A 14,576-nucleotide genomic window follows, 5' to 3' on the forward strand; every position below is an offset into this window, starting at 1 on the left:
TCAGAGCCTGGCTGATATTCAGCAAATTGGAGAGCAGTTGTTCATCCCTGTTCAGTTAAATGGTGGGAAGGACTCTGTTCTCGCTCGAGTGTGTGTGAACAACGGTAAGAGCTTCACCAGCGAAGCCATGTTCCGCCAACTCCCAAAAGATCCAGCCATTCCCACCTTCAAACTGATAGACGAATGGGAAATAGACCTGGAAGCACCTAATTCCAAACATCTCCTGCCAAGCAGGTGTATGCTCAAAATCTCCATTGGCAACAAGAGCATAGTCCACAATTGTTGGGTCGTGCGAGACGTCACTGCCGCCTTTTATTTAGGCAGTGACATTCTCAATCGCTTTGCCATTAGTTTGGACCTAATAAACTTCAAAGCTTGGTCCCGATTAGCGGATAATCCCATGGGCTTTGATGATCCGGAAAAAGCATTTAGGTCAGCTCAATTGCTACCTTATGCAGTTGAAATTCAGATTAAAGAGGAAGTCACCATCCCAGAAAGGACCCGACAATTCTCCCTGGAAGTGAAAGTTAAAAGAGGACAACATTTGAAAAACCCTGATGCTTACATACATCTAAACGCTTCTCTCCAACAGCAAGGGTTGGGGGTAAACCCAACTCCATTAGTCAACATAGAACATGACACCATTCCAATAGAGGTGGATAACAGCGACTTAAAGAGTATTACTCTAGCCGCAGGCACCATTATTGGAATGGCGGTTGATGACCGACATTTTTCCATAGACTTAGGTAATGAACTGTTAGGGCCAATCCCCAAGGACTGCTTTGACAGTGACAGTGATGACAATACAACACCAGACAGGATTTTTACCCGGCATGGGGGGAACTTCCTGGTGTACACTTCCTGCCCTTATGGTAAGGAAGATGTGACTTGTGACTTCAGAAGGGATGAGGTGATTTTCCAGGTCCATGAGGGTTGCCTTTCCCACCTGAAGCCTCCAGTCCAAATCAGCACTCTGACCAGGGACTTCTCCACCCAGCTGGAGGAGGCCGCTGAAATAGCCAAACCAGAAGTCTTTCCAGGCTTCAGGCAGATGGTGGAAGAGAGTCAACCTAGCTGATGCCTGTGTGACTCTGGAACAAAAGCAAAAGTTGAAACAAGCCTTCTTGGATTTCCAAGATCTCTTTGCGGTAGACTCATAGGACAGTGGTCGCACCGACATCCACACAACAACAATCCCCATGGACTCTGGCATGACTCCTGTGTTTGTGAAGCAATATCGTTTGCCTCTCGCATCCATGGAGTCCCTTACTGAAATAATTAAGAACCTTGAGTCCCGGGGAATAATCCGTCCAGTCCACAGCACCTTCAATAATCCGGTGCTGGGAATATTGAAGCCAAACGGCCAGTGGAGACTCTGCGCCGACCTGAGGGAGCTCAACAAACGGGTCCATACTTCCCGATGGCCTCTGCCCTACATTGACCCAGGGCTGGCCCAGATTCAGGGGTCACAGGTATTCACTGCAATAGACCTGACCAATGGATACTGGACCGTGCCGGTCAGTAGGGAGGACCAATACAAACTGGCTTTTACCTTTGGGGGCCAGCAATACACATGGACCCGGACTCCCTTCGGATACCTCAACTCCGGCAATGAATTCAACATTTTCCTACATAAGGCCATGCCCGATCTGGGTGCGAGGGGTAACCTGGCTTATGTAGATGATGTCCTCATCAAAAGTTCATCTGTGGAGGAACACATAGCGGAGATCCGTTATGTTCTGACCCAGTTGAGGGCCGCCGGAGCAAAACTTTCCTTTCAAAAAGCACAGTTGTGTAGAACCTGTGTTAATTTCTTGGGGCATGAGATTACTCCTCAGGGTCTCTGTCCCCAGGAAAAGAAAGTGGAAGCACTTCAGAAACTGAAAGACCCCACAACTCTGCGGGAACTAAGGGGCCTCCTTGGACTGACTAATTACAGCAGAAAGTTCATTGAGGGCTACGCAGAGATCACCAGACCCCTGATTCATCTCTTGAAGGGGGGGTCAAGTGGGAATGGGGTCCAGAACAAGCAGAGGCAGTAAAACAACTCAAAAGAAGCCTCTCACAAGCGCCTTGCCTAGCTTACCCTGTCAGAAACAAGGAGTTCTTCCTGGAGACGGGGTTCTCTAATACGTGCTTGACGGCGGTATTATACCAAAAGCATGACAAGGTCAATAAAGTAATCTCCTATGCGAGCAAAACTTTATCCTCAGTGGAGGAAAAATTCAACGATTGTGAGAAGGCACTCCTGGCAACGGTGTGGGCATTGAAGAATTACCGCCCGTTTATCCAGGGGGAAGACATCATAGTGGAGACTCCACACCAGCCTCTGCAATATCTCCAAAGTGATAGAATCCGGGCCGGAAATGTGAGTAATTCCCGAATTACTTCCTGGATTCTGTCAATGCAAGGCTTTCCTGTGGAGGTCAGATATGGCCAAAACAAGACGAGTCCCCTCGCGCAAGGTCTGGCTGACTTGCATGATTGTGCCAGAGAAAACTGTCTCGAGGACGAAAGTCTAAAAATCAAGGACAACACGGAGGCATACCTTAATTCCCCACACAAAGTCTTTGAAGAAGACAAGTGTGAGGGAATGCCCACTGTCTATGTGGATGGATGCTCGTACCATGTTGACAACCACGGGGAGAAAGAACTGGTGGCCGGCGTAGGGAATGCATGGGTGAATGAGTCCCCAGAACCCTCCGCTGGATACAAAATTGGTCCCCGAAGTAGTCAGGTGGCAGAATTGATGGCTGTGCTTCAGGCCATCCTCACTGCTGTCCAGCATCAACTCCGCGAACTGGTCATAATCACAGATTCGGATTATGTACGGAACGGGTTCGTGGAGCACCTGGTTAATTGGAAAACCAGAGGCATGTTATGTGCTAACAACAAACCCTTGAAACATGGGAAGTTGATCCAAAACATTGATGATCTGGTCACCTCGATTGAGATGACCATCTATTGGAAAAAGATCAAGGGTCATTCCAAACTAGAGGGACCAGACAAAACTGGAAATGACTTAGCTAATCAGCTGGCCAAAACCAGGGCCATCCAAGGGGATCTAATTGAGATTGAGTCCCTGTTGGGGGAAATCCAGGTCACTGCTATCACTAGGTCCCAGACAAATGCTCACAACGACCTTTCAATTGCACAATGGAGTAAGGAGACCCCTGATGCTGATTTGATTACAGCTCAGAAGGGGGATCCAATTATTGGTAAGTTTTACTAACACCTTGAGGACCCTGAGAACTTTCCCCTGACGGATACCGATTACATTGGGAAAGAGGACCTAAGGGTGTTGATGAAATGTCCAAAAATGTTCCGGATCCAAGACGGTTTGCTGGTAAGGAAATCCAAAGCTGGCCACGATCAGTGGGTGGTTCCTACCTCATTCCGAAGCCTGATGTTAAGTCACGCCCATGATGCGGCCACCGCCGGTCATAGGGGGTTTCACACAACATTGGAAATCTTAAGAGAGGTTGCATACTGGCCACACATGGGCCAGGACCTCAACCAATACTTGAAGGGGTGTCTTGTGTGTGCACAATTTCAGCCGACGTCCCTCACACACCGCGCGCCTCTCCAAAAGCGGGGGATGACACTACCATGGTCAGATTTACAAATCGACTTTGTAGGCCCCGTGATTCGCTCTGCTAGGGGGAATAAGTACATGTTGACTGTGACATGCTTGTTTACCAAGTGGGTGGAATGTCTCCCAGCCCCAAACTGCAAGGCAGAAACGGCAGCCGCCCTGATGATTAACCACATCTTTTCCCGTTTCGGTCTACCTCAAAGGATTGAGTCAGACAGGGGTAGCCACTTCACCAGTGAAGTAATGACAAGGATGTGGGAGATACTGGGGGTCAAAAGGAAGTTGCATATTGCTTACCGGCCAGCTTCTTCTGGGGCAGCAGTAGAGAGATATAACCAAACCATTGTGAGCATATTACAGAAGTTTGTGGCAGATTCTGGGCCAAGTTGGGATATCCGATTACCTCTGGTCCTAATGGCCATCAGATCTACCCCTTCATCTGCAACCAAAATGTCACCATTTGAGTTGATGACTGGGCGCAAGATGGTGCTTCCTCAGCATTTGCTCTACAGGACCCAAGAGCAGACACTGATAAATGCCTCCACAACTCATGAGTATGTGGAGAATTTAAGGAAACACCTTCAACATGCTTTTGCTTATGCTCAGCGGAATCTAGAAAGATCAGCTGATAGCATGAAGACCCACTATGACCAGAAGACTTCCAGGAAGGAATATCAGGTGGGGGACCGGGTCTATCTATACAATTTCCAAAGGAACCAGGCCAAACAGCGAAAATTTTTGCCTACATGGAAGGGACCCTTTGAGATTATAGACAAGATCTCCCCTGTGGCCTACAAGATCCGCATTCCCAAAGGCGGTTTGGCAGAGGGGGAAGACAAGTGGGTCCACATAAACCAGTTGAAGTGTTGCCATCCCAGGCACACTCTGCAACAACTGGAGGAATCCTCTGGAATCCTAGAGGGTACTGTCTCAGATTAATTCAGTTCTAACTTAAAAGATCCTACATATCGCCTATCAAATTCTGAGTTTCTCAATGTGGGTGTTTTTGTTTTTGAATGCAAAAAGAAATGTGCATGTTCATATGTTTTGACTATAAATTTATATGCCACCCCACTATATCAATGGTGGGGGAGAAATGTCCATGAATAGGTATTGCCGCTCTTCCTTTGTCGTCCTAGGAGAAAGAAAACCTCGAGACTGGCCAAGGAGGACGATCCGGAGACCGGGAGCTGAGACGCAAGGGGCCCAGGGTACCGCCCAATATTCCCATCAGGACCGGCGAGGAGAACCGATCGATCCGACCGGATGGAGGAAAAGATGCTGAACTGTGCCATCTATTGGAAGAAGATGAGGAAACATCCCTGGTCTTGCGAGTTCCATCAGTGAAACAGAATGGCCATCGCAAGAGGGGGGCTTGTGGGATGTTTTTATCCATGCATCCGAGCCCTACCTCAAAAACTGTGCAGTACTGACATGGAAAACATCATGATGGCCAGAGCTTCCCAGAAAATGCACAGGGAAATGCATGAAGAATAGGCTGCCACTCATTTTTGCCGAAGTTATGGGCACAGAAGGGCACTGACTAAAACCACCATTGGACTACCCACACAGTAGTCTGAAACCATTGGGAATGGCAATGCTGATTGCCAAAAGCAACCTAGAATCATGGGGAACTCATTTTCTTAAATCCCAAAAATGGGTGCATTACCAGTACTCACCACTATCAGAAAGCCGGCGTTTTAAAACACCACCAGACTTTTTTTCTTTTTCGTGTAAAACTGAATAAATGAACCCAAAGCATGCCAAAGAAAGACTTACTGAGAGGTGGATACAATCTAAAGTTATATTCTGAAGTGACTTGAAGGTTTATAACAAGACTGGCTGAGTTGTGGATTTCAGCAGTTTAAGTAAATTTGGACTGAAAGACACTCAAAATCTAAACGTTTAAAAGAAATGAGTGACCTACTTTAGAGTGTCACATAGGTTGCAATTGTTTAAATGTCATAGTTTTAAACTTAGAATCAGCATTTTAGCTGCATATGTAACAATGGTTAGTTTTATTTGAATGCAGAAAACTGGGTAACTAAAAGTGATATTAGCTGGGGCCTGGCTTAAGGAACTGAATTCTGCCCACCAGCTACCCCCGACAGGAGTTGAGACTTGCACAACTGCTGTGTTCCCAGGCCTAGCTGCCTTTTTGCTGGTCCCACCAAAAGGGATCTGACACTTCTCTGATTGAATTATCAAGGGACTGCTAGAGACTAAACATAGGACCCAGGCAGAGGGTTTATTGAAGTGGCCATAAATGGCTTCCTCTTGAACAACGGGCCTTCCAGGGCCCAGGCAGATGGTTTATTGCAGGGGTAATAAAAATGGCTTCCTCTTGGCAGAAACTGGGAGGGGGAGAAACTGGAGACAGAGGCTGAGCTTGAAGAAAGTGGAAAGACTTGTTTCTGTACCATGTGACCTGAAAAGACATACCCCTGTAGCCAGAATATGGTTTTAGAAAAAGATGAATAACTCATAGTACGGACTTGTCATAATTATTTAAATGATACCATAATTCTTGTGATTTTTCTGCCCATTTTAAGAGGTTTTTAGAACCGGTGGCATGATCTGGGGGCAAACTAGCAGTTAAGAGGGTATTACTTAAAATGTATGCATGTGAAAAGTCTGATACTTCATCAATTAATGTCTGCATGCATTGCACACATTTGGGTAAATTTGAGTAAGAATCTGATATAGGTAACCTGACCAAAAAGTGAAATATGTCGCCATTTCTCAATGCAAGCTCTCAGGAAGAGCAGATTTGGAGAGGGTATACCTCCTGTGATATGTGATGGGTGCATGTAATTTTAAACAAATGTGTACCTGTGCAAATATGTCTTTTGGGTCAAAATATAGATTGTGTGTAATTTGACAGGGGTGGGTTCTCTGTACCATAAACAGACCTCATCATGATGACACTTCATTTCATTCCCCCAATCAAGGGTAAGAGGATGAAGTGGCCAATGACAAGTGGAGAGGGGTAGAGCCTAGTGATGCTGCTCACACACCCATTTTCAAAACACATAAAAGCAGACAGTCAGGACAGATAGGGACATTCAATTCCATTTGCTGCGGAGCATGCTGCCGGACAATACCACATCCAGAGATCCAGACTTCAAATCCATCAATCTCCAGAGAAAGCTGTGCAGAAAGATCCAGAAGCAGTGCTGTACCCAGAGAGAGCAGAGCTGACCCAGACCACTGTTAGCAGAACAAGAGAGCTGACCCAGATCACTGTGAAGTGCCGAGACCAGACCGGAGTCCAGTCCAAAACCTGACCAGATCCGTGGCGAGGCCCATTCTAATTCAAGAATATAGTGCGAGTACCTAGCAGAACCAATCTCTTAGTTAAAATAATATAATTCAATCTATTTTAATCTAAGTAGAACTGCCTCCTAACTGTCACCTGTCATTTTGCAAAACTGTCACCTGTCATTTCTAGCTGCTAGCTGTCACTTGTCTTTTTGAACTTTAAAATTTCAAATCTGAAAAACGACCTTTACCATATCGCTCATATCTCCGTGACCGTTTGTCTTAAGAGACTTGCAGTAACTTTCCTCTGAAAGCTGGGAATCTTGGCTTTTCAACGAACCTAGAACCGCATTCCTATTCCATACACTTTTGCCGCAATCGCGAAAAACGCACTCGCGAATTTTGCCGCGATTTACAAATTTCTCCACGTGTGAAAACAGCAGTTTCCTTGCTAAAAATTCGCTTGCCTCTTAAGAACCATCCCTGAATCATTGCTAGAGTGAGCCTGGACTAATATTAACTAGATACCACTCACCCTGAACCTCTAGAGGGAATTAAAAGCATTTTAGCATATTTTTCACTTCATTGCCAGCACATATAAAAGCATTTTGGGCCTGTGTTTCGAACTTCTGTAGTCTAAGCTTGCTGGGGTGAACTGAATTACATTCGATTGCATTTCTGAGAACTGTGTGCTTTCCTTCCATTTCCTTGCATTGCATAAAGGGGAGAGGGGATTGCCAGAGAAAAGTGATTACATTGTTTTGTTGAAATCATATTGAGTATTTTCTGTATTGCATTTTCATTCAACATTACATCCATCTGAACCCTATAAAGCATTCTCTACCACATTATTCTTCTGTCCCTATTTACCAGTGTTGCTATCTTATCCATCCTATAACCACTCATCATTGATTATAAAGAAGTGTGCTAGTGCCCGACTATCCATTATTGATTACTGCTCAGATTAAGTGTGATATCCAATTATTAATTTATTATAAGGTGTGATATATATATCCATCGTTTAAATTATCAAATAAACCTTTTAAACTTGCAAAACAGAACTACTTCTTGGCTCAGTGGGGTCAGGGGGATTCCAAGAGAGGGGTGTTATATAGGGGTAGTCATCCAGAACGCATGAACTGGACATAAAGATATATCAATAAAGGTTTCCATTCAGTATCCCAGACTAGGCATTGACTTAGCTGTAGTGTTGAATTGAATCCTCTTACACTGTATCCATGCTTGAGCACTTTTGCATTCTGCGAGGCAGCTAATCTGAGTCGTTTGTTTGTGGATTATGTGCTCCTTTTTCATAAAATGTGTCCTGTAGTCATACTTTGTACGGTATACCTTACTTGTGGCTGCTATTGATGAAATGTTTCCTTTACCTATGCTAAAACACAAGTAGCATTACTGTGGACTGCTAATGTTGCACTTGAAATGCTACTTGTTTATCCTTCTGATTACACCAAAATGAAGAGGGTAAGGAGACTGAAAGGGAGTTTACCATGCTTATTTTGATCTCTGTGAGGCAGCATATCAAGCTATGGCTCCCTTAGTTCCTTTGATCCAGTGGAGGGGGGCCCCCCAAAGGTGTCCATGCCCTGGGCCCCAAAAGTTCTTAAAATGGCCCTCATCTGCATTTCTTCTTGTTGAGAGTGAGGCCTTTTTGGCGTAACCAATGGTAAGCAGCAGAGACTTTCCATGTTCTTTCTCTGTTTTGAAATATATTAATACATATCACTCATAGATGACCTTCTTCCAGGCCAGTGAGCACGCCCCTAACAACGTGCTGAAATACCTCAGCAGCAGACGTGACACCAAAACTCAGCCCCAAGTCAAAAGAAAATGTTATCAGGCGCAAGTCTTGATGTAAGGGTATCTGATGGTATCCAGAAAGCAGGTCACAGTGGAAAAGAGCTTTGCCTACTAGAGATCATCCAGGATGTGATCTAGCATCAGAGTAGTATGGAGTGTTTTCAAATTGCTCAGCTGGGAATCTGCATATCCATGCATATGCGTACTTCCCCTGGTCGTCTAAACTTTGTAGCTATAACTATGGGAGAAACACATGGCATGGGGCCTTCCACCCTAATGTCTGCCTTTTTGAGTCGATTTAGCTCTTCTTCCACTTTTCTTAAGCAGAAGGGGATGCAGTGATTCCTCAACGGCGCTGGCTGAATGGGGTTATCTGTGTGTAATTTAACTTCTTACCCCTACAGACGCCCTACGCCTTGGAAAAGGTCTTGAAAGTCTACCTGTAAGCTCTCAATGTCTCTTTCATATATATGTTGAATGCGAAGTGTACTAATCCCAACTCTTCTACCGTATTGCAACTAAGCAACATGTCCTGTGTTCCAGAAGTACCATCAAATGTTGCCACGGTGGAAATCCGGACATGCATCATGAGCGTGTAGAAGGCTCCTTCTAGCGGTAGCAGGTGCTTTCCACCCTAGGTAAAAATGTGAATCTATCTTGGGAGTTGTCAACTTGGGTGGAGGTTGCAACCTATGGAATTGTGCAGATAGAATCACATTGACAGAAGATGCTGTGCGTCTATAGGTAAGAGGACACAGGACAATATTGTTAAAGTGCACTGCAGCTGATATTGTTTGTCTTGCGCTCCTTGTGATATGGAAGATATGGAAAAAAAAATCTTCAAAGTCATTGAGTCCTCCGGGCCGACTTCCATTTGAGGGACTTCTTGGGATATTACTTCCACCGTGGCTGCATGCCCTGGTGGAGTAGATGGCCATTTTCCCCAATTGTTGAGGGGGGCACATCACACTACACATGCAGGCAAAGTGGTTAAGTTTCCTGCAGCACCCACATTGTTGTCATACCGCGGGGCAGTCCTGAACACAGGTTCTTCACCGGGACTTAAGAGGGCATTGTGCAACAGAGCATGCTGTGTGCCTCTTCCTTGGGAACCACAATCGTAAGTCGCTTTAACTGAATGTACTTCTTCCATGTGTGCCGCTTTTGAAGTCGCCAAATCCTGGGCCCGGCCCGATACCAACATTTTTTGTTTTAGGAGGGTTAGGCCAGGAACCTTCGAAATCAGTTCCTCAATTTTGACGAATGACATTTCTGAATTATTGGCCACATAGTCCAGTTGTCTCAGTCTTGTGTAGAAGACATCCAAAGACTTTGTAGGAGTTTGCTGCGCCTGACTGAATTGGAATTGTTCGCAATCTAGGTTTACCACAGGTGTAAAGCAATTGGTTAGGCCTGCTCTTGTGTCAGCATAGGAGCCATTACCTTGTGGAATAGACTTGAATATTTTCTGTAATTAGCTCCCAGCATAAAATAGTAACATGGACAATTTGCAGCAACCAAGAACAAGTCTTTCAGACCACAACGACCATCTGTGTCCTAACTAAGCCTGGGACCCCCGACACCTCCAATTCCGGAACTGGGCTGCTGTGAAATCTTTGTACAGCCGGTGCTTGCCCATGTGGATCTGTGCAGTCTCTTTGGAAAGCTGATGTCTCCTGTTGCCAGGCACTGGTGGGCGAGGAAATCTGGTTTTCCTCTACTCTACTGTGCCAGCTGTATCGCTTCTTGATCTGGACATCATTCCCTGGGGAGTGGAGAACGTGTCGCACAAGTACACTACGTAGGCAGAGACGCAGATACGTGGTTATGACTCCCCATCTCAATCACAGCGAATGTCCCAATACGTGCGAGGTGTGCTTTGAAGTACTTCTGTAAGTAGCATGGGAAGCGATCATCAGATTGACAGGGCCTCTCTTACCAGACTTCATGTCATGTTGTTGGTCTCGGTCTCCACTGGTCTTGTGGTATCGATCTGGCCGTGTCGCCTCACTGACAAAGGTCCGCCGATCGAAGTTGCCACATATGTGCACCAGTCAGCCAGAATCACCCCGTGCAGGACCCATGCTCCATTGAGGTACAAACCCCCTCTGTTGCACTGTAGCTCGACGCCAGATCACATGCGCCTGATGAGCAATGTTTTTAGGTGCAGACCATCTACAGGTGCGCTGCAAGTCTCTTGTTCGAGCAGGCACTCTCCCACTTACTGCAATTTTGTGGGGATGTGTGCAACGTGAAAATGGACACACGATTCTCATCAACAATTGTTAAATTTGGCGTAGTGCCTTTGATGATACTGGCCCTGTCTGCCTGCCGCACGTGCCTTTTAAGCTTTTTGTCATGTTTGCATTACGTGACGATCAGATGTTACAACAGACTACCGCGACTGCCAGCACAGCGCTAAGAAGCCGGTTTTGCAGTGGTTGAAACTCCGAGACACAGCAAAGGTATTATTACCTTATGCCTGCCCCATGATCCATTTTTGGAACCTAGAAACTGGCAAGATAACTCTAATACCCTGTGCTGAAAGAACAGATACTTTCTAAACAAGCACTGGCAATGCCAACAGGTTGGGCTTTTGTGTAGACATGGAAGGAGGCACTTGCCAGGCACTGCCATACTGGTATTAACTTGCTATTGATGGTAGCAGGTGCGTGCGAGTACCTGGACATCTAATAGCTGTGCCTGGTAAATGCCTAATACGTGTACACAAGCCAAAACTGTTGCCTTTGCCAATGCTTGTTTTTAACAGGACCTAAGTGAAAGACACACAAATCGAGTGGCTGAAAGCAAACCTGGTAGCCATTTTCAAGACACCAGTACAGCTCTAATTAAGTCATTAACTCTCAAATGACAGTTTTGAAAAAACACCGGTAGGCACTTCCAGTGCAAAGTTTGATGGTAAGACTTGATTAAAGTGAGCTGAAAGAATTACGAGGAAGTATTTTGAGTGGGGAGGGGCAGGAACTAGGTGGGAATTGCCATAGGGATAGGCATGGGCAGTCAGTGGGTGGTCAGATAAACAACACCCTCATGTTTTGTGTCCATCCTCATATGCCATTTCCCGTCTGTTCTCTAATGCAGTAGTTTCGGCTTATATGTGGCTCTTCCACCTAATAGCCCAAACTAAAACCATTTTGGTATTTAATCAGCCTTTCTCCCCCGCCATATTACCCACAGTGCTGCATATTGCTATCTTTGCATATTCTGTGTTCTTTCTGCAGAAGTAGGTTGTTTGGTGTTTTCTATTTTGTTACTATTGTATATGGGGGGTTTAAATTATATATATATTTTTTTATAGAACCTTGATTGGACATTCCTTTATTTTGGACCTTTGTACTTTGCTGTTTGGTTCCTACTGTTATACATTAACACCCTGTTTGAGACTATTGCCTGCCCTCTGTCCACGTTACCACACAGGGCGAAATAGGTACTTCTTAAGTATGCCTGTAAGATTGGGATCACTCTAGTTCTGTAGAAGTGTGGGGCTGAATAGGCACTTTAGCATCTACTTGTGCTTGTTTTTTTGAAGGGCAGAAGTAAATTTGTCAGTTTTCAAAATGCATTTAGACCAAAAGGATGGGCTGCAGTATTCTATGGGGGAACTTGCAGAATAGATGGCCAGAACTGCTAGGCCTAAGGTCACTTCATAGGTAAACCTGCCCCTGAATCTGTCTAAGGTTTGAACGTAACCGATTTGCGCTATGACAAATACTTTAACAATCTGTCGATAGCCTAGTAAACAAATGCACGTTTTAAAATTTGATTTTTTGTTAGCATGCCTTGACATTAAAAAGGCTATGCCCCGAACACACAATTTCACAGTAGCCGTGTATAACATTGGTAAACATGGCTTTAAGTTTCGAGTTTACATTAAGTCAGTTGTTGGACTTTTAGTGCCCCCATGTTAACTTTTGCTTAACTGCATAAATGCACAAGTGTGTTCAGGTTGGAATAGCATGATGTGATATGATAGGTTATTTATAACGCGCTTAATGGCCAGAAGTTTCTAAGCGCTGACCCGGAGATCGAACCTGTGTTTCTGTGTCGTCTTGCTTCCAAGGCGAGCACGTTGCCCCTGAGCCATCCTCCCGAGACGTGTACCACTGTATACTCCAAAGAAGGTTCAGAGCACGCCAAAATGAAATGTCACGTTCAAGGCCAAGCCTGCGTCTAGAAGATATATGTTCTGCAGCTAACAGGTGGTAACTGGTAATAAAGTTCAAATTTACTTTGTCTGAGTTGACATCACCTCAGCCTCGCACCCTCCCCTGATGGTGGCCCCCCAGCCCCCTTCTCTTTGAAAGGCATCTCTGAAAGACGTGCAGTGACTTTCCACGGGTCCTCTTGGGAAGCCGGCTCCGGGTTCCTTTTTCGCTTTGATCTATGTATAAGCGGAGCTGAGGGGAGGTATTTTTAGAGCCATTGACACCCCAGGCCACGTGTGCCCATGTTGACCAGGATGACTCTTGCACCGGCCTTGTTGCCAGTCGTGCTCCTGGGGCTGCTTTCGGGGCTTACGTGCTGTCATCCCGTGCCACCTTCGGGGAACGCCACCACGGAATGGCGGTGGGAGACGCTGTACTCCCGATCGCTCGCGCGAATGACTGCCGGGGAAAGGACGGAGACCCACCGCTACGGCGACTATCTGCTGGGCATCAAGAGGCAACGGCGACTCTACTGCAATGTGGGCATTGGGTTTCACCTCCAAGTCATGCCTGATGGACGGATACACGGGATGCACAGCGAAAGCCGATACAGTAAGTGCCTCTTTTCCTGGAATGACTGCCCGGGCAGGGACTTACCCTGCGCCTCGAACCCGCTAACCACGGCACGTCAGCGTGCAGGTGACATTGCGTGACGTGTAATGCTGTGCGCCCGCGCTTCCTCATCCAGTCCAAGTGTCCCTTCCTTTGCATGAGAGGGGGTGGGCTATACATTGCACTCTTTTCACCGTGTCTCTTACTTAATAACCACACACTTGTGCTGCTGTGTTAGTGTTTATTTTATTTCCCAATTCAGGCCTGCTCATGTGTTTGCCTTGAAGACAGACGGTTTTAGGAATCAAGTAATACAAAGTAATCTATTAATTTTGGTCATGTTCCCAGATGCATATTTTACCCAAACATTAGACAACGGTATAATGATAGAACGATATATTTAACTAACACATGAAAGACATGTATTTACATTTTCCCTAAGTAAAGTCTTTTTATTTAATACATGTCGTCCACATTTTTTTCCAGATATTGTTTTTTATCAAATAGTCTGGATCATGTGACCTCGGAACTCACACTTTTGGCGGTTGTCAATGTCACCCGCTGTGGAATCAGTTCACACACGCCAAACCCATAGATTTTAATGGGCTCTCACCCTCCAAAACAAAATCGGCTTTCATGGGGACAAACAAAAACTTTAGTGTTATATCTACTGCTTTATTTGTCAGACACAGCATAATCTATAACATAAATGTCAACATTTTGGAGCACCCTAGGGGGGAGATTTTCTCCCTGAAACCAGGAGAATTTTAATTTCCCCATAGGACTGCACTGGCCCGTTAAATCATTTTTGAGGAGGGAGAAAATAAAACATAGCAACATTTTTTAAAGAAAAAACAGGAGTCTCCTGCCTATGTCGTTAGACAGTCCACTCTTTTATTTTTTCAGATCGATATGTTATGTGTGATAGTTAATTGCTCATGCTTTACAATGTATGTGACTGTGCAACCATGAATACATGCCAACATTTGGTGTTCCCTGGCAGGGAGATTTAGCCATAGAAAGAGGGAGGGAGAATCGAATTTTCCTTTTATGTTGCATCAGGGTTAGGGATTTTTTTCGGGAGTGAAAGTAAATAGGGAGCCTCCCAAATAAATCAGGACGGT

General features: G+C 45.4%; 1 protein-coding gene across 1 annotated transcript in view; it reads left to right on the forward strand.

Annotated features, from left to right (window-relative positions):
• Positions 1-13,057: 13,057 nt before the first annotated feature.
• LOC138504319 (fibroblast growth factor 4A-like) overlaps positions 13,058-14,576 on the forward strand; it is a 113,389-nt gene continuing 111,870 nt past the window's right edge. The window contains exon 1 of the mRNA XM_069624736.1: positions 13,058-13,452. Coding sequence (XP_069480837.1) covers positions 13,143-13,452 — 310 coding nt within the window. The 5' untranslated portion in view covers positions 13,058-13,142. The remainder of the gene's footprint in view (positions 13,453-14,576) is intronic.

The sequence above is a fragment of the Ambystoma mexicanum genome, chromosome 11 (assembly GCF_040938575.1).
Source record: "Ambystoma mexicanum isolate Mex_15411 chromosome 11, UKY_AmexF1_1, whole genome shotgun sequence".
NCBI lineage: Eukaryota > Metazoa > Chordata > Amphibia > Caudata > Ambystomatidae > Ambystoma > Ambystoma mexicanum.